The 20,982-nt window shown below is 50.5% G+C and overlaps 1 protein-coding gene across 3 annotated transcripts in view; it reads left to right on the top strand.

The window, feature by feature from the left end:
- The first annotated feature begins 5,502 nt into the window (after positions 1–5,502).
- CD276 (CD276 molecule) overlaps positions 5,503–20,982 on the top strand; it is a 30,803-nt gene continuing 15,323 nt past the window's right edge. For 2 of the 3 annotated variants that reach the window (XM_063640160.1, XM_055277843.2), the window contains exons 1-2: positions 5,503–5,589; positions 20,691–20,823. In XM_063640160.1, the coding sequence (XP_063496230.1) occupies positions 20,745–20,823 (79 nt within the window). In that variant the 5' untranslated portion in view covers positions 5,503–5,589; positions 20,691–20,744. Of the gene's footprint in view, positions 5,930–20,690; positions 20,824–20,982 lie in introns of all 3 variants that reach the window. The other variant, XM_063640159.1, reaches the window with a different exon arrangement.

Genomic DNA, 20,982 nt, shown 5'->3' with positions numbered 1-20,982 from the left:
TTGGTAAGGTGCCCTGAAGATGCCTAGACATAATGTCACAAGCCCAGCTGAAAACAAATACCACAAAGAGACCCTGTGACTCTGAAAACAGCAATATTTGCACTTAAGATTCAGCACCTGGCTTACTCCTGTAGTCCTAGCTACTAGGGAGGCTGAAGAAGGAGGATTTCTTGTGCCCAGGGGTGAATTCAAGGCTGCAGTGAGCTACAGTTGCACTAGGGCACTCTAGCCTGAGTGACAGAACAAGACCCCGTCTCTTAAAAAATAAAATAAAACAAAAAAGGATTAAACTCCTAGATTGAAATTCGTATTTCTGGATTCCATGTGGTTTATCCATTATCTTCCTTAAGAGGGCCATCACCACTGGCTTGCGAGGCTGGGCCCCTTGTTCTCCAAGCCAGGGGCACTCGATCTTATTCATCTAGCAGGAACCCTTAGTTGTTTTGGTCAGTGCCTGCTTCTCTGAGCCTGTCTTGGGGCAAGCCTAGAAGCAGGGCCAGGACAAGCATGAGGTACCTGCACCTATGATGCAAAACTGAAGGAGGTGCTCATTTTCAGGTCAGTGCAAGGGTGGAGCCTGTTCAGTTATTTGCATGTGAGAGCTATTAGAAAAAAACAACTCCCAATGAGATAGAAGAGTTCCCCTGGTAGCATGGTGCTGTTTTTAGTTTGTTCTGTTGCTTTGTTGTTTTGTCTTTTAAACTCTGTCCAACCGTCCTATGTGGAGGACCTCCCACCTTCCTTCCGACTCACCAGCAGCAGGACACAAACTCTGAAATGGCTTCCTGGTATTGGGAATGTTGTCAGCCAAGGTTATAGTAAAGCAATTGGAAAGGGAAAGGAGATTGAATGGTTCAGTTTCACAGGGGATGGGGAGGAAGACAGATAATGGAAAGGGTGAACAGGGAAGAACAGAGGCTGGTGAGTCAGATAGAAGCAGCTAGTTAGAAAAGACTGCTTAGAAGCTCTTTCGTTATGTTGTTGTGTGTGTATTAGAGTCTTAGGGTTGCAGAGTGTTCCCAGGTGATCCTCCCTGGAGGACCCGTTCCTCTCTCATTAGGCTGCTCCTGTTATTTTGCTTGCCAGATGCTTCCAGCTGGCAGTAGTTGGTTCTAGACATTTGAAGCCTATTCCAAGACTCAATTCCCAGGACTAAGAAACTAGGAAGCCGGAACCTGCAGTGGTTGCTATGCACCATATTCAGTTTTACACCGGATTCAGTCATTTGAGAGAAATGTGGTTGCCTTAAGTCTAGGCTGGATGGAATGGTTCCTGATGGCACCCTATGAGTCCTAAGTGAGTGGGCAGAGTGGAGTGCGGGTGGGTGGCTTTTGCCAAGACATCAAAGATTTGAGGCCTAAAAATGCAAACAACTTGGGAAGTAATATGCACCAACCAGCCTGAGGGAAGGGAGGCCAGTGCCAAGATGTTGGCTTAGTGTCACAGGGATCCTCGATAAAATCCCCAATCCCCACTTGGGCCTTAAATCCCTGACACTGCCAAGAATTGATTTTTGTTTCTTATGGAAGCAGTCAAAATGAATACATTTTCAGTATCATTCTTAGGAGAGGCATCTCAATGTTTCTGAGCCGCTTTCTATGAGATGGACTGCTTAGCTGCTCTCAAAAGACAGAAATATCTCCATAGCTTACACTGTACAGTTTGCTTTATCTAAATGTATTTAAATAGATGAGACAGACACTTTCCCTTTTGCATGTCAAAGGAGGCAAAAGGAAGTTGTCTTCTAATTTCAGTCATAATTTCTGCCCTGAAGAAAGTTATAATGTTCTATTGTATGGATACACCACATTTTGCCTATCCATTCATCTGGAGATGTAAACACTTGGGTTGCTTCCACATTTTGCCTATTGTGAGTAATGCCACTAAGAACATGAGCGTACAAATATCTCTTTGAGACCCTGCTTTCAATTCTTTGGGGGTATGCCCATAAGTGGAATTGCTGAATCATATAGTAGTTCTATTTTTATTTTTATTTTTTGAGACAGAGTCTCACTCTGTCACCCATGCTGAAGTGCAGTAGCATGATCTCAGTTCACTGCAAACTCCGCCTCCTGGGTTCAAGTGATTCTTCTACCTCAGCCTCCCGAGTAGCTGGGACTGCAGGCGAGCGCCACCATGCCTGGCTAATTGTTGTATTTTTTTTTTTTTTTTTTAGTAGAGATGGGGTTTCACCATATTGGCCAGGCTGGTCTTGAACTCCTGACCTCAGGTGATCCGCCTGCCTTGGCCTCCCAGAGTGTTGGGATTACAGGTGTGAGCCACCTCACCTGGCCTATTTTTAATTTTTTGAGGAACTACCAGACTGGTTTCCATAGCTCAAGGCTGCTCCTTTAACAAGCTTTCCTCAAAGCCTCAATCAGTGAGTTTCATTTACATCTCATTTGCCACACGGGGTCACGTGACTGCCTCTAGCTGCAAGGGGGTCTGAGAACCCATGTATTTTCAACCAGGCATAGAACTTCTTAGAACAAATGCTACACTCTGTTGGTAAGGAAGAAGAGAATTAATTTTAGTGGACAACAAGCAGCCTAAGGGCAAATGAGAAAACTGGAGGGCTTCAGGTAGGCAAGAGACATTGTGGGAGGATTTGCGCTTTAGAAGGCTCTGTCTGGCAGCTATGGACTGAGGAGTCATAGTCAGCAGAATTAGTTAAGAGGCTTCAACAACAATCCAGTGCGGAGTGATGGGGGCTCAGATGAAGATGGTGTGGCAGTAGGGTATTCAGGAAAGGGATGGATTCCTAACATATTCTGGGGCACCCCTTCATGCCTGCCTGGATATTGGCAGTGGGAAGTGGGGAGAAGTGGGAGGCAAGGAGGGATGAGTCCAGGTTTTGAGCGTAGTCCCTCCTGTATATCTAGAAGGGGAAACAGGTTTTGGGGACAGGTGATAATTCAATTTTGCACATGTTGAATTTGAGGAACTTGCAGGATGGTAGGTAGATAAAAAGTGGGATAAGGCTTGTCCCAATCTGGGTCTTTTGGGATTGGTTTGTGACCTCCTTGGGGAACTCGAAGCAAAACTGGAGATAGCACATTCTGAGTCATCTACTACTGTGCTGGCCCAGGAAGCAGGTTGTGGGGAGGTGGGGGGTGGGAGGGATAGAGGTGAGAGGGGTAAGGCTGCTGTCCAGAAAGAATGCATGAAGACAACCTTCCATCCTGAGTTTTCTGGTTCTCACGGGAATCTCTATGTAGCACCTCCATTCCTGAGTTCTCAGGGACAATCAGGCAAACATTCTCTGAACCAAGGAGACCCCTGCATGATGGAATGGTCATTCTAGCTATCTGTGTCCAGATCCAAGTGTCTGAGTCTCAGATGAGCTGGTCCTACACACGTGCTATCTGTGCCCTGCCCAAGCTGTTTCCCCTTCCTAGGGGATCAGAGCCCTCTCAATCTGCTGCTTCCAGGGATGAGAGCCAAAACACATTTCCTTCCCTCCTGACCTCTGCTCTTGAATGATTATTTTAAAATCTCCCCCTATAGACACACTATAAACTGCTCTGTGATGTTCCTTTGCTATCCACCATGGCTGAGTCATGCCAGATTATAAATCCCCTAGGACAGGACCAGCGTCACCGTTGCAGGGCACAAGGCACAGGACTGACTCTTTGTGAAGGGAAGGAAAATAAGTTTCTCTAGATCTGTTCAATGCCACCTCCAGGGTCCTGCAGCAGGGCTCCTAGCTCCCTCAGCCCAAGGACACCTCTCCATGTGATGCTTCTTCCCCAGGTTGCTGGGCCAAGTGGAGGCTACTTATCCTGAGACCTGTAAGGCCAGACCCAGGCTGGACGAGGCTGGACAGGGCCTGGCAGGGCAGTGGGGAGCAGCGTGGATTGGTCCAGAGTTCCTGGAGGTCGTCAGGGACAAGACAGCTGGGCCTCTCTGCTGTCATCCCTAGGAGCAGTTGGCAATTACACAGATAAAGCTGCTGTGTGATTCAAAAACACATATGCACGTAGACTCAAATACAGAGTTGCTTGAATGTGTTCACAAACATACACACCCGGCCGGGCGCGGTGGCGCACGCTTGTAATCCCAGCCCTTTGGGAGGCCAAGGTGGGTGGATCACAAGGTCAAGAGATGGAGACCATCCTGGCCAAAATGGTGGTGCGCACCTGTAATCCCAGCCACTCGGGAGGCTGAGGCAGGAGAATCACTTGAACTCAGGAGGCGGAGGTTGCAGTGAGCCGAGATTGAGCCACTGCGCTCCAGAGCCAGACTCTGTCTCAAAAAAAAAAAAAGACAAAAACCCCCCACAAATATACACACCCATGCACCACCACCCCTACCCATACACCACATGCACACTTAAATTCAGAGGGCAAATCCTGGTTCCTCCCTTCATAGCTATCTGTCCCCAAGTTACTTAATCTCTTTGTATCTTAATTTCCCTATTTCTGATCTGTAAAAATGAGAATAATGGTATTCACCTCAATGAGTTGTTGTGAAGAGTAAATGAGATAAAATGGTAAAGAGCTTACATCAGTGGCAACACATGCAGAGAGACGCACATGTTTTCATACTCATTTCCCAAGCCCTGCCCAGTACTGCCACTGGCACTGGTGGTGAGCCTGGCAGCAGTACGAGGTTGGAGTCCCTTCATCCCTTTGAGCCTTGGTTTTCTCATCTGTGAAATGGGAATAATATCTACCCGGCGGGGCTGTTCGGAGGAATTAAAGAGGCCCAGCATGGAAAGCTCCTAACCTAACTCTGGCCCACAAAAGTCTCCCTACGTTTTAGCTGTCACTGTCCCTATGAGGAAGAACAGATCCAAGAACAGGTGCAGGGATGGGCTGCACCACAGCAAAATCTGGACAGGCCCGACCCCCATCTCCTCCCAGGCTGGAGCAGGGCCCTGTAAGGACAGAGCCCAAAGCCACTAGGTGTCAGGTCTGTTGGAGCCAAGTCCGGCCAGCAGTCTGGGGTGGGGTTGGGGGCAGGGCTGGTCGGATCGCCGTGGGTGGAAAGAAAAGAGGAAAACCAGCTCAGTGGAAATTGTCCTGCGGTTGGCTCAGGCGCCCACGACACTGTATTTATAGAGAGCTCCTTGCAGCTCTTGATTCCTCGCAGTCGAGTTAACCCTTTCTGGGCTGTGGTGACAGCATGGTGTGGTGGAAGAACCCAGGACTGGGGTCGGACAGCAGGATTCCTGCCCTGTTCCGCCGCCAGTCGATGACCAGTCAGTCACCTGTCCCCTCTCGCAGAAAGGAAGATTCGGCTCTTGGAAGTGTGGGAACGGGGTGGGGGATGGGCAGCGCCCTGCTCCCGGAGCCAAGGGTTTTCCCCGCCAGGGTCAGGCCTGGGGGCGGGGCGGGGGCCAGGCCGTGTGCTCTGCCCAGCGGGCTGGCTCAGGCCTCCGTCTGCAGCCGCCGCCGCGGGGCCAATCCGGCCTCGGGGACGCACCGGAGCCGCCTTTCCGGGCCCCAGGCAGATTCTCCGGCCCGGCCCGCCCCGCCCCTCGGACTCCCCGGGCCGCCCCCGGCCCCCATTCGGGCCAGGCCTCGCTGCGGCGGCGACTGAGCCAGGCTGGGCCGCGTCCCCGAGTCCCAGAGTCGGCGCGGCGCGGTGAGTGCTGGCGTGGCGCGGGCGGCGCGGGGTGGGGCGGCCTTTGTCTGCTGCGGGCAGGGCCCGGATCCCGCGGAGGTCCGCACGTTCCCGCGCAGGGCTGCAGGAGCTGAGCAGGGGCGCCTTCCCTGCGGGCTCCTGCTCCCCTGCCCTCCCCCGGGTCCGGGCGGCCCCCCGCGCACAGGAGTCCCGGGAACCGCGGGCGCCCCTCCTGCCCTGGGCTGTGGGGCCCGCGGAGAGCTGGGGGCGCCCGGATCCTACCCCGCCCGCCTTTCCTTGGGTTGAGAGGGGCCCGGGCGCCGTCGGACCTGCAGACCCTGGAAGCTGCGGATCGGGCCGGGTGGGTGAATGCGCTTTTGCAGGCCCCGGGTCTGGAGCGGGCATGGGGGCAGATCTGTCCAGTGTTGAAGCTTAACGAAGCCGCCGGCCGGCGCTGGGAGGTTAGCGGGGTCTCGGGTCCTGCAGAGGAAAACGCCCAGCTCCGGGAGGGGAGGGGCGGGGAGGGAGGGCGAGTGGTTAGGCGTGTCCACTCTGCGGGGCCCAGCAGGGCGAAGGTGTGGGCGACTGGTGCACTTCCACAGGCAGCCGTGGGCAGCATGAGGGGTCAGATTCCGGGAAGGACAGGTAGAGAGGGCTGGGAGCGGCCACGGGGTGAATAGGTGTTGGGGGTGGGGAGGGAATTGGGATGGGCAGTTTGGGCTTGGGAAGCCTCAGGGAGGTGGGGGGTGAGGTGGGATGGAGAGGAGATGCTGGCGACGGTGGAGGGAGGTGGGGACCCCGAGTGGGGGCACACTAGAGTGGAGGGGATTGAATTCCAGCGCCCAGGGCACTCCCTGCGACCGTTTAGCTAGCGAGTTGGCAGGTTTGGCAGCCTAAGGCAGGCGATTTATTTCTAAGCCAAACCTGCTCTAATGAGAAAAGCGTGATAGATGACTCAGATATGGGATCTATCACTGAGGAAAAACATTAAGCAAATAGTAAAGCAAAAAAGATGTGTGTGTGTGTGTGTGGCGGGTGGGGGGGTGTTATTTGTCTTAATTTAGAAAAACGATTTACCTTCAAATTGGATGTGGATAATTGTAAATGAGTCTGATCTCTTCATTAAAGCCCAGGGTGCTTTTCTTATAAGCATGTCTTCAGCAGTTAGTTTCTATATTAGAAAGTAATGAAGCTGCTTTGTCTTTAAGAGTTATTTATTTAGTGCGGCCTCCTCTAGTTCCCTCTGGCCTCCCAGAAATCCCTAGGAAATCTGATGCTGTACAGCCTTCCTTGTAGTGTGAGGACCTGCAAATAGGTGGGACAGTTTGAGGCTGAGGGGAATTAAAGTCTAAACTTGAAGTCTAAACCTGTCCGATGGGTTGAGCTGATCTCTGAGTGCAGGGCGGGGTGGAGGGTTATGGGGCTGTAGGGTATGAAGTGGCTCATTTCAAGGGAGTATTTTGGGTGAGTACATTTTCCTGATGTCTGGAGTTCGTGAGCTTAAGCACTAACACTTAGGGTAACTGTTGACCGTGCAAATTTACATACTTCACCGTCAGCTTACTGGAGTATCCTGATGTGAATGAAATTTTCCTTCATGACTTTGGGTCAGCCCTGTGGACCTCAGTTTTTGTACTGAGGAATTGTATGGCAAGGGGACTCTGGTGGGAGAGACTTCGTTCCTGCATTAAGTGGCCTCAGTGATGCAGTCTGGGTCCCATGACTGACCTTTGGAGTTCTTCCACGTCCTCGTGGCATTACTGGTGGTTTCTCCTGCCTGCAGTAAGCTTTCCAGCTTCTCTAGACTCCTGTGCTGTGAGACATGAGCTTGCCAGAGGTGAGGAGCCTGTGTTAATGCAAGTCTCAGGTGAGAAGGGGTGTTGGAATCTGAGGACCCTGTTTTCCTTCCTGTCCCCTCTTCAGCTCTGTCCAGGCACCACCCAATGGTGGGTCAGCTGAATGTCTCATGTTCAGATACCTGACAGCTGGGTTGGGTGCTTTAATATTTATGGAAAGGACAGTTATAGAAGTGTAGTCCGTTCAAAGGAGTCCTCTGGGGTGTCTATGTCCTTATTAGGTTGACTTCTGAACCTTCCTGTGGGAATTCCTCCATCCTTAAACTTTGGCCTTCTCTGGAGGGGTAAATCTTTGTTCTTTGGAGTAGGATTTGAGTTTGACAAGGAGCTGGACAATGCTGTTTGGAGTCAGAGATGCAGCGTGATAAGAGAGCTGTGAGTTGGAATTCCACAGCACCGAAAGAGACTCCTAGAAAGTGTTGTAGAACAAGTGGCTGGATGGTACTTGGTTGCACATACGGGGTTTGGGGTCTGTGCAGAAAAATGACCAAATCCAAGCAGCCTCTGAGATTATGACCACATGGGGGCTGTTAAGCTGTGGATCTGAGTCATAGGGTCAGGGAAAGAGGAAAAATGGCAAGGAGGATGACGTTACTGCCCATGAGCTTATCCTCTGAGTGGGTGGCGACTTCTCATTGTCCTTTTCCCACATCCCCAGGGCAGGAGTGGTAGGGAAGTCCACCAGCAAAAGGGGGAGGGCACGCCCAGGGCCTAGGAGAGGGGGAAAGGGATGAGGACTGGTCCACATGATTTTTGAGAAATTGCCTTTGGTCTTGTTGGCTCAGAATGGACCCCACACCTGGAACGGGGCCACATGTACCGTTATGCAACCTTTGCCTGCCACCCCCAATTCTACCACCCTTGCAGTGTGCCAGATAGGAGCATTGGGTTTTCAGGTTTGGGAGTGGGTAGGGTTGTGCTGGAGGCTAAATAGAGATTATCTCATGTAACCCTCATAGTAATCCTATGAGGTAGGGTATCATTAACACCATTGTACAGTTGGGGAAACTGAGGCCCAGAAAGGGTAAGTCACATGCCCAAAGACACACAGCCGGCAAATGGTGGAGCTGGGCTGTTGTCTGCTTCCAGAACTGGCTTTTTCTGCTGCTCTGGAGGTAGGCACAGGTTTTACCCCTCTTTCTGGAGCCCGGCAAGATGTGCCAAGGGTCTCTGTAGTAAATCAGGGAAGACTCATCTGGGGAACCAGAGAAGGGGCAGGCCTGACCTGGGTGACCCAGCGACTAGTGGCCTTCACAGCATAGTCAGGGCCTTTGCTGAGAGTTCTTCTCTTCCAGAGCCCTGGCCTTTATCATGCTGGGGCTTCCAGGAGTCCCCGCTCCACCCTCCAGTTCTGACCAGTGCTCCCAGCCAGCTGCCCCCTTTCTCCCTTTCTTTCTCTTTGTGGTCCAGAGAATGAATGCCTGCCCCACACACCTTATGCCATTGAGAATTTGACCTTCGCTAGGTATAGGGAACTTAATCTGCGGGAAGTGGAGTGAGAAGCATTTCTTGCTGGGAGCCTTGGAGCAGGGAGAGATACTGTCTCTGGGAGGCGGGGTCCCAGGTTACCCTAGAGGAAATACAGGCTCCTAGGAACTGGGGCTCCCTTGTGGGAGACATTGGAATGTGTCCTTGTGGGAATGCTCTGTGCTAGGGGCTATGGCAGCAGGAGGGTAGGAGCCCATGGTACTTGGAACTGTGACCGAGCATCTGCGAAGAGGAAGGGGCCCAGGACCACTAGAATGGGTCAGAGCCAGAGATGGAGTCGAGTTGTGCATTTGCTACTTTGGAGCTGGGGCAGTGATAGGGCTCTAGGTGAAAAGTGGGGACACAGAAGGAGTAATGGTCCCAGAGGCCCAGATGTGTGGCCTGACAGAGGAGGTCTTGGCTAGGGAGAGTGGGGTAGGGGCAAAGTGTTCGCTCAGTGCAGAGGCCCCATCTGGGAGGCCTTGTCCCCATGCTTGTGGCAATAATAACAGCAATAATAATAATTATTACTGCAGTTTTGGTACTGGGCACTTTCCTAAGTCCTCTCTCTCTATTATCTTATTTTATTCTCACAGCAGCCCTGTGGGGTAGGGATTGTTACCCCCGTTTTAGAGATTTGGAATTGGGTCTCAAATAGGTTAAGTCATTTAAACTTGGTCATGTGTTCAGCAAGGCATCGGTGTCAGGATTTAAACCCAAGGCTGCTGGCTTCTGAGCTCATGCTGTACCCTGGGCAGGCAAGGCAGCCTGATGATTCCATTCAACAAGTGAGGAAGAGAGATAGGAGCATCAGCTGGCTCTTAGTCACCTCTGCTGGTGGCTGATAATTGAGTGTGGGCCCTTGGGCAGCCGGCCGCCACTCTCTGGGTCCAGATTTCCATCTGTACAATGGGCCTGGAGCTAGGCACTGGACCAGGTGTACAATAAGAGGCCTTTTAGCTCTGAGGACTGGTGGAGACTGCTACACTCCCAGAGGGGTCTGGTGCTTAGATGGAGAGGGGTCGGCAGAGTCGTTCTGCTAAGCTGAGCCTCTTTCAGGGTAGAAACCAAAGGAATTTGGAGGCAAGGAGGCAATTAGGCAGATCACCTCTGGAGAAAATGCACCCTTCCTTGAGTGCAGTCTGGAAAGGGTTCTGGAAAGGATAGGATTTCCAGATATGTTTAGGTGGGCACCTAGCAGGACTCAGCAGATATTGATTGAATGCAGATGTGTGTGCCCTGGGCCTGCCAGTGTCTGACCCAAGATCTGCCCTCTGATGTGGTCTCGTGTGCTCTCAGCCCTTTCCTTCCTCTCCCTATTCTGCTTGTTGCCATCCCTTCTTTTGGCTGGACCTCCTCTGGGCCCAATGTAGCTTTCACTTTTTTCAGGGCTCTGTGCCTCCAGTGCGTGTGTGTGTGTGTGTGTGTGTGTGTGTGCACATTTCCACATGCATGTATAGGTCAGTTTTGCAGCCCCTGCACATGCCTCTAGTTCCAGGGAGACCTTAGCCCTGCTTTGCTGGCCAGCCCTGATGACATACTACTGTCCTGACTCACACAGAAATCACTTGGAGAGGAAGAACTGATTCCTGCTCTTGGGTGGGATCACGGGACTGGGGAGTGGTGCCCAGTGGACAGCCTTGAACACAAAAGGCCCAAACTGACTCAGATTATCAGGAAAAAGGAAGGCGAACAGGGAGGCTGTTCCCAGGGAACTCTAGGGACCCTCCCATCTCTTTTCTGAGACTGCTGCTCATTTATAGAGCACCTAGTATTAACTAGGTCAGTTTTGATAATTTTACTCACTGAGTCCTATAATCATCCTATGAGGGTAAGGTTTATAATCCCCATTTTACAAATGAGCAAACTGAGGCTCAGAGAGGATATTTTCATAAAGTTTCATTACTAAGAAGTGACAGAGTCTGGATTTGAACCTCTCTCTCCAACTCTAAAGTCGTCTTAAACACTAGTGCTAACTTCTTCCATGAAGCTTCTTGCGATTACACCAGCCCAACATGTGATATGGTCACAGCATGGGATGGTGGTGAGGACTCTTTGATGGTTGAGGAGATGAAGACCCAGAAAGGCAAGGGGTTTGCCCTAGGGAGCCTGGCAAGTGAGTGATAGAGCCTGGTCTAAAGTCCAGGATATCTCTGTTGTTGCTGTTTTCCTTTTTTCGTTAATTGCAAAAGAATTTACATGTTCATAGTTAAAAACAGAGAAGTGTATCAAGTAGAAAACAGTAGCAAACTCTCACCCTTATTCCCACACTTCAGAGTTGCATTCACTCTCAGGCATCCAGATCCTTTCCCCATATACAAACATCCATCCATCCATATATCTATCCATCTCTCTATCTAAACACACATGCATTCATTCATTCACTCATTGAATCGTGCATTGAGAACCCATTATGTGCCAAGCCATTGCTAGAATTAAGGATGCAATAGTTAAATAAAGCAGATGTGGTTCCTTCTCAGGGAGGTTCCCATATATCATGAAGAAAACAGACTGGGTGCAATGAATAACAGGGTCCTTCTTAGAGTGGCAGATCTCTTACCTGGCTTTTCTGTCAAGGTGACCCTCAGAATATGGAGGTGTTACCTTTTATCTTAGTCCATGTTTTACTGCTATAACAGAATGCCACAGCCTGGGTAATATATAAAGAAAAAAAGTTTATTTGGCTTGTAGTTCTGGAGACTGGGAAGTCCAAGGGCATGGTGCTGGCATCTGGCGAGGGCCTTCTTGCTGCATTATCCTATTGTGGAAGGGCATGTGAGCGTGCAGGACAGACAGTATGGGGGCAGCACTTACTCTTTTATCAGGAACCCACTTTTCCTGTGATGACAGCATTAACCTCTTCACTTCTTACAGGCCTCACCTCTTAATACTGTTACAGTGGCAATTAAATTTCACATGAGTCTTAAAGCACCCATGTCATCTAGGAAGAAGAAACTGTATTTGCAGCAACACTGTGAGGTAGGAAAGGGAGTCCTATGTTGTAGGAACTGGAAGCAGCCCACTGTGGTGAGGGGCAAGTAGGAAGAAGAGGTGAGGCTGGGCAGGTGGGCAGGGCCAGGGCAGATGGGGCTCTGTAGGCTATGGAGGAGCTGCAATCTTATCACAAGGAAAGTGAACAGCCCTATGATTAACTATTGAAGGCAGTGATATCATATAATTTATGCTTTTATATTAATAGCAATTATTCTGGCTGTTGTATAGAGTATAGATTGGAGAACAGAATTGGATGGGGGAACTAGAGAAGGTGAACAGACTGGTGAAGAGGCTTTTATAGTTATCCAGGCAAGAGATGATGGTGACTTAGAAGACCAGGAAGAGAAGCAGGGGTAGAGAGAAATGGAGATAGTGAAGATATAGCAGACATATTTGAGGAGTCCCTCAGTTACAGATAATAGAAAACTAGCTCAAGCATATTTAAGAAAAAAAAAAAAAAAAAAGACTGGTTCAAGTACCTAGGCAGTCTATGTGTGCAGCTTGCTTCAGGGATAGGGGCTTAAATGATGGTTTTAGGGCTCTGTATCCTTCTAGCTTCCATCTCTGCCTCTGTTCATTTGTTTGGATCAATTCTTTAGATTGTTGGTAGCAGATAGATTTATTGTTAACAGTCCCAGACCATATCCTTCTTAGTAATCTCAGCAAGAAAGAGTCTTTTTTGATGGCTGCAGCAGCAAGGCTCTGGGGAAGTCTCTGATTGGGTGTGGCTTGGCTTACAGCTCATTCTCGAACTAATCACTGAGTGGGGGCAGGGCAGGGTTTCTCCATGAGCTAGGTCTTGTAACATGCCCAGGCCCTAGGCTGGGCAGACAGCTCCACCAGTACAGCGTGGACTGGGCTCCCTGCAGGAGTGTGGAGCCTTGCTACCGGAAGGGGCCAGCATAGACCAAGAGAAGGGCACTGTAGAATAAAGGACACGGAGCAAAATAACTGTGTTAAGACTAGCTAGCTACCAAAGACAGAGACGATCTGCTCGGCATTGGATTTGCCTCTTTGTCAAGGAAAGAAGGAGCAGATGTTAAGAAGGAATTGAAGTTTAGTTTAGGCCAAATGGGGAGGTACTCATCTGTTTTAAATGGATTTGTCCTCTGGCCCCTGGGATTGCCTGTCCTGATGTGGGGTGAACTTGGAGACAGAATCTCTGAGAAGCTCTCAGGGATATTTCAGGCCAGTCTAGCGTAAAGAGGGTTGGAGATGTGGGTCACGATATTCCACAGTTTCCTGCTGTGCACAGATTCAATCCGAGTCCTCATCTACCTCCGTCACTACCTCCCTTGCCTCCTCTCCTGAGTCTCGGCCTCTCCTGGAGTCCCATCTTCCCAGAATATGCTGTGGACATCTCTTCTGTGACTGCTCATGCTGTCCCCTCTGCCAGATAGCTGAGATGTCTCCTGCTCTGTGCAGCCCTTACTGAGCCTCCCCAGCCCCCAGTGAATGGCTTGACCCTTTCATCCAGGTTTAAGCCTCCTCCCTCATCCATTCCCACAATACCTTATATAAATGTGTACCAAAAAACTGGTCATATTCTATTTTAATGATATATTTGTTTCCCAAACCTTTTTTCTATTTTTAATATGAAAATGTGAGATTTTAAATATGCCATTTAGCAGCTCTGTAATCTTGAGCAAGTTATTAAATCTCTCCATCCATGAATTTACTCCTCGGTGAAATAGGATAATAATAGTACCTACTTCACAGAATTGTTGGGAAGCTTAGATGAGTTAATATGTGTAAAAGCACTTAGAACAGAGCCTGGTGCATAGCTTTCAACAAAACTGGCCTACGTTATTATTATTTGATAAAAGCAAAATAATACATATAACATGGGTAACTTTTGAAGCACAATAATAAACATACCTCCCAACTTGAGAATGAGAACCCCTGGAGTTGAATATTTATATGTATGATTCTTCATCTCCATTCGTATTGCATGCATGGCCAATGCCTGGCATGTGGATCATGAATAAGCATTTGTTGAATGAATAAATGAACAAATGCCGGAAGACTTGAGACAGGGAAATAACCAGTTTTATGGGGAAGATGGTAGATTATGGGAACAACAGATGAATAATCTTGTTCTTAATCCCTGACAAAGTCCTGGAACCAATGAGCACTTGAAGAAGAGCCCACTAATAGGCACTTTCATGGCTTCACCGGGGTTTTGCAAATGCACTTCTTTTCTTTTTCTTCTCCATTTGATTGGTCCCCAGCCAGAAGCAGTGAAACTTCTCATGACAGCCCTGGGGATGAGATGGGTAGATGGGAGCCGGGTAGCAGCACAGGTAGAAACACTCCTAACCCCAGCGTACTGAATGGTGGATGGACATTGATCCAGGGACAGATGGTGCTATGGGCTTTCCTATTCCTGTCCTCTCCCTGAGGACCTTGATGACACCCAAACACAAGCAGAGAGAGGAGAGTAACCTTTTCAGATGATATTCATTCATTCTTTTTTTAATCCACCAACAAATTATCCAGCATTGTCTATGCACCAGGAACAGTCAAAAGAGTACTTCAAAAGATCACGACAGCGTTACACAGCATTGTAAATATAGTTAATGCTGCCGACTTATACACTTAAACCTGGATAAAATGGCCAACTTCATGTTATATATATTTTACAGCAATGAAAAAAATGTTGTGGCAGTTGGAGGAATGGACTCAGTTTAACTGGGTGAAATGGAATAGTAACAAATGAAATATCCTGTAAAACTCCTCCCCATTCTCCATCAGAAGAGGATGGCAGAGGTGTGGATTAGCAGCAATGAGTGTGAGTGACTTCTAATGGTTGGCTACAGATTTGATAGTCTGTTATTTTGGGTTATTTTGGTGAATAGTGTGATATGGCTGTTCAATGGTGACTTCATCAAGGAAGATCAAATACTTTCAGGGCTTTGATAAGGAAGGGGGCAGACTCATTCTGTGTGGTCCAAGGGGTCAGATGAGGACTGTTGTGGGCTATATTGGGAGACAAATTTGGGCTAAGCGTAAAGTAGAGCTTCTCACTGATGAATGCTGTCCAAAAGCAAGTGGATAGCCCATTGGAGGCCATGGGTGCCCATCACAGGGGAGGGCAAACAGAGATTGTGTGTATGCGGGGGGTGGGGGGGCAGAGAAAGGTTCCCTGTTCTGATACTTGATCATTAATTTCTGCAGTTTCCCCAGAATTTGTTCTCACGGCATCATCTCCCTCAGTGACCCCACCTTTGGCTCCGTCACCACCATTGCATGAGTGACCGCCCCGCCCCTCTGTTCTGAGCCGCAGCCCGGTGTGTCTGGGAGTCCGTAGGGCATTTTGGGGTGGATGATCCATAGCTCGAGCTCAGCAGGAACTGATCTTCCCCCTCCACATGCTTCATCTCCAGGTCTCCCCATCTTGTTATGTGTGTCCCTGTTTGCCCATTGCTCAAGACTTCAGTGCCCTCTTGACACCTTCAGCCCCTCCCTCATTACAAACAGTCCCCAAGCCTGGTCACTTCTACCCTTGACATTTGTCCAAAGCTGGGCTCAGGCATCACTCGGTGACTCTGATGAGATAGTCTTCTGTTCGTATTTTGAGATACCTATTTTAGATGTGGTTTCCTTTTGTGGCTCTGAGCAGTGGCAATGCTCATGGTCTAGGGAGAGGGGGAAGAGAAGGAGGGAAAGTAAGGGTGGGATGGCTCCTTAGTTAGTTCAGATGCTGTAAGAAAGGCCCAAAATAGGAATGACTTATGCTGGAAGATATGTTTATTTCTCACCCATGTGACCATCTGGGTATATCCAGGGCTGATACTACAGTCCCTCAGGGTTCTTCTGCCTGCTGCTCTGCCATCCTCAGGGTGTTGCCTTTGGCAGTATGGTCGCCACATACACCGCATCTATGTTCCAGCCAGTGGGAAGGGGGAGGGGAAAGGGAGGGGAGGGCGTGCTTCTCTCTTTAAGGGCATGACCCAGAAGCTGTACACATCAGTGTACACATTGCATGGCCACACTCAGCTGCAAGTAAGGATCTGCAGTCGTTAGCTGAGTGGCCGTGTGCCTAACTAAAAATGCTATGGAAGAAGGAGAGAGCCGGGTGTGGTGGCAGCACCTGTAGTCCCTGCTACTCGGGAGGCTGAGGCAGGAGGATCACTTGAGCCCAGGAGTTACAAGGGTGCAGTGAGTTCTGATTGCACCAATGAACTATGATGGTACCACTCCAGCCTGGGTGACAGAGCGGGACCCTGTCTCTTAAAAAGAAAAGGGAGAGAATGGGTGTAAGTGGACAACAACTAGCAGTTTCCGCCACAATCACTTTGTGCATTTCAGTGTGAACTGCGTGGCTGTGAATTGGCTAAACCTTAAGGATACAGTCCCTGAAAGCTTCAAGTACTGACAAAGTTCCACTAGCATCCACAAAGCTTTTCTTTTATAGGTAGGAACACTGAGCTCAGAGAAGGGAAGTTGCCTAGTTAAGATTGTATAACACAGTGTCAGAGCTGGGACCAGAACCCCACACTTTGGACTCATTTTCTAGAATTCCAGGGAGATCTGGCTGAGAGGCAGACAGGCAGTGTCAGGAGGATGGGTCTCTGGAGTTCAGGAAAGGGTTACCTTTCCCAGCGCGGCTACCTGGGGAGCTGCTCATGACGTTTCAGGGATCACCTTTGGGGTTATCATGCCTCTGAGGTGCCTCCAAGTCGCCCTGACTATATCATAAATAGTATACTATACCAAACTGCAGTGATCTACCTGCATGTCCCCCTTCCCTATTAGAATCTGCTCCTTGAGGACAGACGCGTAGCTTAGTTATCTCTCTGCCCCTAGTATGTCCCTACCAGGAACTCTGTAAGTAGTGAAATGAATTACTAAAGACATGAATGCATGTGGATTCAAGGACTCCTTCAGTTGCAGACAATAGAAACTTAGCTTAAACTGGTTTAAGGGAAAAAAATGATGGGCTCAAATATCTGGGCAGTCTAGGTTTGCAGCTTGCTTCAGACATAGCTGGATCCAGGGACTTGTCTGACATTTTCAGAACTCTATGTCTGTCTGACCGTTTTTGTCCCTTTGTGGGAAGTGTTGCTCAAGGAGCCCCTGCGGGGATTGGGAGGAAGTAGGGGGTTAGGAGGAAGTGGAGTGATGTGGGTGATTATGGTGGGGGGCAAGGAGACGCTCTTGGGCATCCCCAGGCCCAGGGCATTTTGGCCCTGAGCCCAGATGCAGTCTGGATTTGTTGTTGTAGCTTTCTGAGGGCACATCTTGGGTCATCTCTTGGGAGCCTCCCTTTGGCCCTGCTTCTGCAGGGTTGGATGCCCTTGCTGTACCTTAGGCTGAGGACAGCCTGACCCCTCTCTCCTGCTGCTGTGTGAAAGCCCAAGGTGCTCTGTGGTTTTGGGATACAGCAGGAAGGAGAAGGAGGAGGAGTGGGCACTGGCAGGTGACTCACTGGGAGGGGTGGCACATGCTGACTCCAGGGCAGGTCCCGGCTGGGGAAGAGATTCCCCTTTGTGGAAAACATGGGTGGAGGGGGTGGTACGCAGGCAGCATGAGGCCTGCGTGGCTCCACGTGGCTCTGGGTCCCGGGCTGACCAGCTCTGTGTTCACAGGCCACTCTCCCATTCTCCAGAGAGCACTTCCTTTCTGAGCTCTGTCTCTTTCTCCTGTCCTCAGCTCCTCCGGGCCCAGCTGTCAGTGTAGGGGTCTCTGGGTGCCCTGGACTCTTCTGGTCTCTTTGCTTCCGGGCTGTCAAACTTCTCTCCAGGGCAGGCTTCCAGGATCCAGAGTGTAGGAAAGGAATGAAAGGGAGCAAGTCCAGGGCACAGCCCTGGAAGTCCCTCATCTTCCCTCTAGAGGGAAGGGCAGCTCGGCCCTGGGAGAACCTGGGTAGGTCTGATCAGGGGAGGTGCCCTCTGCTTCCCGCACCTGCCCAGAGTGGCAGGAATTAGCCTGATATATGAAAGAGACAATTATATGAAGAGTCTTGAGTGCCAGGCAGAGGAATGGAGTCTGACTTCTATAGTGAATGGGGAGCCATGGGAAGTTCTTGAGCAGGGGAGGGACATGAGCAGATTCCTGTCTTAGGTTCTAAGAGAAGGCACCTTAGAGAACGGGGCTGGCAGGGGAAGAGAGGAGCAAGCAGGGCCAGTGAGGAGGGTGATGGGTCAGGGTGGGAGATGGAAGCTTGAGAAGCAGTGTGGAGAGTGAGGGAGGCAGCCCAGGAAGAATCCACAGGCCTTGGTTCTGTCTGGGGGTAAAGAGAGGAAGGGAGACGTGGAATCTGGGCGTTCGTTCATCCTTAGCCCTGGTGCTTCCCGCGGGTGGTGGGCAGCTCCCGCAGGCAGCTGCCTGCTGGATCTTCCTGTGGGCCTCAGGGTGGCCCTTGTGGGGCAGGATGTGGTGCCTGCCAAAGGTGCTTTATGAATGGAGCTGGGGAAGGCTGCTGACTCAGCAGGCAGTAAGGCTTTGAGGCCGGAAGCGTCTGGAAAGGAAGTGGCTGCTCAGGGCTTCCCCACTGTAGACAGCTGGGAGAGAAGGGGGGCTGGCCAGGATGCACATGGTTTGGCTGAGGGACTCCCTCGGCCCAGCTGCTGGGGGTGTGTGTGTGTAGGAGTGGAGGGTGGCGGGGGGCGGGTGCCTGGCTAGGATTGGAAGGATTGAGCCTGGGCGCCTGGAATGGAATTGAGGCTAGCAGCTGTTGATGAGGTTTGCTCCGTGGAAGGGCAGAAAGGTGTAGCAGAATTGGACTCTTTGGCTATGCTGACTGGCAAATTACTTGACATTAACAAAGTTACTTATCTGGGCTTCAGTTTTTTTTTTTTTTTTTTTTGAGACAGTCTTGCTCTGTCACCCGGGCTGGAGTGCAGTGGTGCGATTTCCATTCACTACAACCCCCGCCTCCTGGGTTCAAGCAATTCTCCTGCCTCAGCCTCCTGAGTAGCTGGGATTACAGGCCTGAGCCACCACGCCCAGCTAATTTTTACATTTTTAGTAGACACGGGGTTTCACCATGTTGGTCAGGCTGGTCTCAAACTCCTGACCTCGTGATGTGCCCACCTTGGCCTCCCAAAGGGCTGGGATTACAGGCATGAGCCACCACACCTGGCCATGGGCTTTAATGTTTTAAAGTCCTGCAAAAAAATAGGACCAAATGTTACAGCCTATCTCCCAGGGTATTAGGAGGACGTGAAATCATTTCTATTCTTGTTGATCAGTGTTGGTTGGCATAGATGTGGCTTGATCAGGACATGGCACGAATGTTTAGGCAGCAGCTGTGGGACTCAGGGAAGAGGTGTGTGCAGCCTGGAGGGTGGCTAGGATTGGGAGCAGGGCTGGATTTAGGGATGTCTGCCCTTTCCATCCCCAGCTCAGACCTGACCTGCAGCCACAGACCTGCCTATTACTCAGTCCTGACTCCAGCCTTGAGGTCAGCCCCAGTCCTTGCCTCTTCCACTTCTGATCTGTCTTGGTTACTCAATACAGATGTGTTAAGCTAGCAAATGTTCTCTCTGTGCATTCCCACACTCATACACCCAGTCGCCTCCTAAAACTCTGTCCTAGAAGCTTCTTTGCAAATACTGCTGACTTCACTCAAGCTATACTGAACCCTTCCCTTTTCTCTGCGTCAGTGAATGCTCCACCCTGTCACTGAGGCGCAAAACCACGGCCAACCTGACTGCTCTTTCTCTCTCCCCAAGTCCTCAAATACTGTCACTTTTACCCAGACATGCTTTGTCTCCTGTCTGGCCCCTCATTTATTCCACCACTATACCTTCCTACAGGGATGGCTATATTAGCCTCTTTTTTAATTTTTATTTTTTGAGATCGAGTCTCTGTCACCCAGTCTGGAGTGCAATGGCGCAGTCTTGGCTTACTGCAACCTCTGCCTCCTGGGTTCTAGCAAATCTCCTGCCTCACCCTCCCAAGTAGCTGGGATTACAGGTGCCCACCACCATGCCCAGCTAATTATTTGTATTTTTAGTAGAGATGGGGTTTCACCATGTTGTTCAAACTGGTCACAAACTCCTGATTTCAAGTGATCCGCCTGCCTCAGCTTCCCAAAGTGCTGGGATTACAGGCATGAGCCACTGCACTCAGCCTGAAATAGCCTCTTAACCGGCCTCTCCCTTGCCCTGATACAATCCAGTCTATGCCAAGGAGCTAGAGTGAATTTTAAACATTGTTACCTAGATTATGTGTGATTAAAACGCTCCCCAATGATTCCCATTACTCATAGAAAAACCTAAATTCCTCACTGGTCTCTCAAAGCCCTGCTTGATCTGGCTGAAACACACCCTCCCATCAGATGGGGGGTGGAGGTGCTGTCAGATTAATCTTCATGAAGCTCAGCTCTGACCATGTATTTCCCTTATTCAGGAAGCTTCAGTGGCTCCCAACTGCCTTTAGGATACAGTTCACACCTGTCAGCCCATCTCTAAGTCCGGCCCCCACAGGAGCTCCTGCTCTGCCCTACGAGCTACTGTCTGCCAAATTGATCTGCACACATCCTAGCCCCAGAGCAAGCCAACCTTGCCTTCACTTGCCGCCTTGCCTCCTCTTCCTTATATTTGGATACTAACATCTTAGCTGAAGGGGTGGATCCCAGCTGCCCCCTACCCCATCTTCCCTGTTAGGCCTCCCCAGGGACTCCTTGCCAAGCATCTGTCACCAAGATCCCTCAGCAGGGGACCCTGTGGGGTATGGGAACGAGGACCTCCCAGTGGGCAGTTGCAGCATTCCCCACTCTGGTCCAGGAGAGATGAGGTGAGAGACGGTCTGGGGAGAACCTTTGGAGACAAAGGCCTTGCATCCTCTTCCTCCCAGGCAGGGGCAGCCTTCCACCACGGGGAGCCCAGCTGTCAGCCGCCTCACGGGAAGATGCTGCATCGGCGGGGCAGCCCTGGCATGGGTGTGCACGTGGGTGCAGCCCTGGGAGCACTGTGGTTCTGCCTCACAGGTGAGCGCAGCAGCATGGGGACTGGAGGGGAGGGACAGTGATTGTGGCAGTTGGGGAGGGGGTGCCCACGCCTGTCAGGGGTCCTGCCAAGCCAGCTCTGGCTAGCAGGGCCATACCTTACTTCCACCTGTGGGATCCAGTAGGCAACTCATGTTACTG

The sequence above is a fragment of the Symphalangus syndactylus genome, chromosome 5 (assembly GCF_028878055.3).
Source record: "Symphalangus syndactylus isolate Jambi chromosome 5, NHGRI_mSymSyn1-v2.1_pri, whole genome shotgun sequence".
Lineage (NCBI taxonomy): Eukaryota > Metazoa > Chordata > Mammalia > Primates > Hylobatidae > Symphalangus > Symphalangus syndactylus.
The sequence above is the reverse complement of the archived record's forward strand: the minus strand, read 5'-3'. Positions and strand labels throughout refer to the sequence as shown.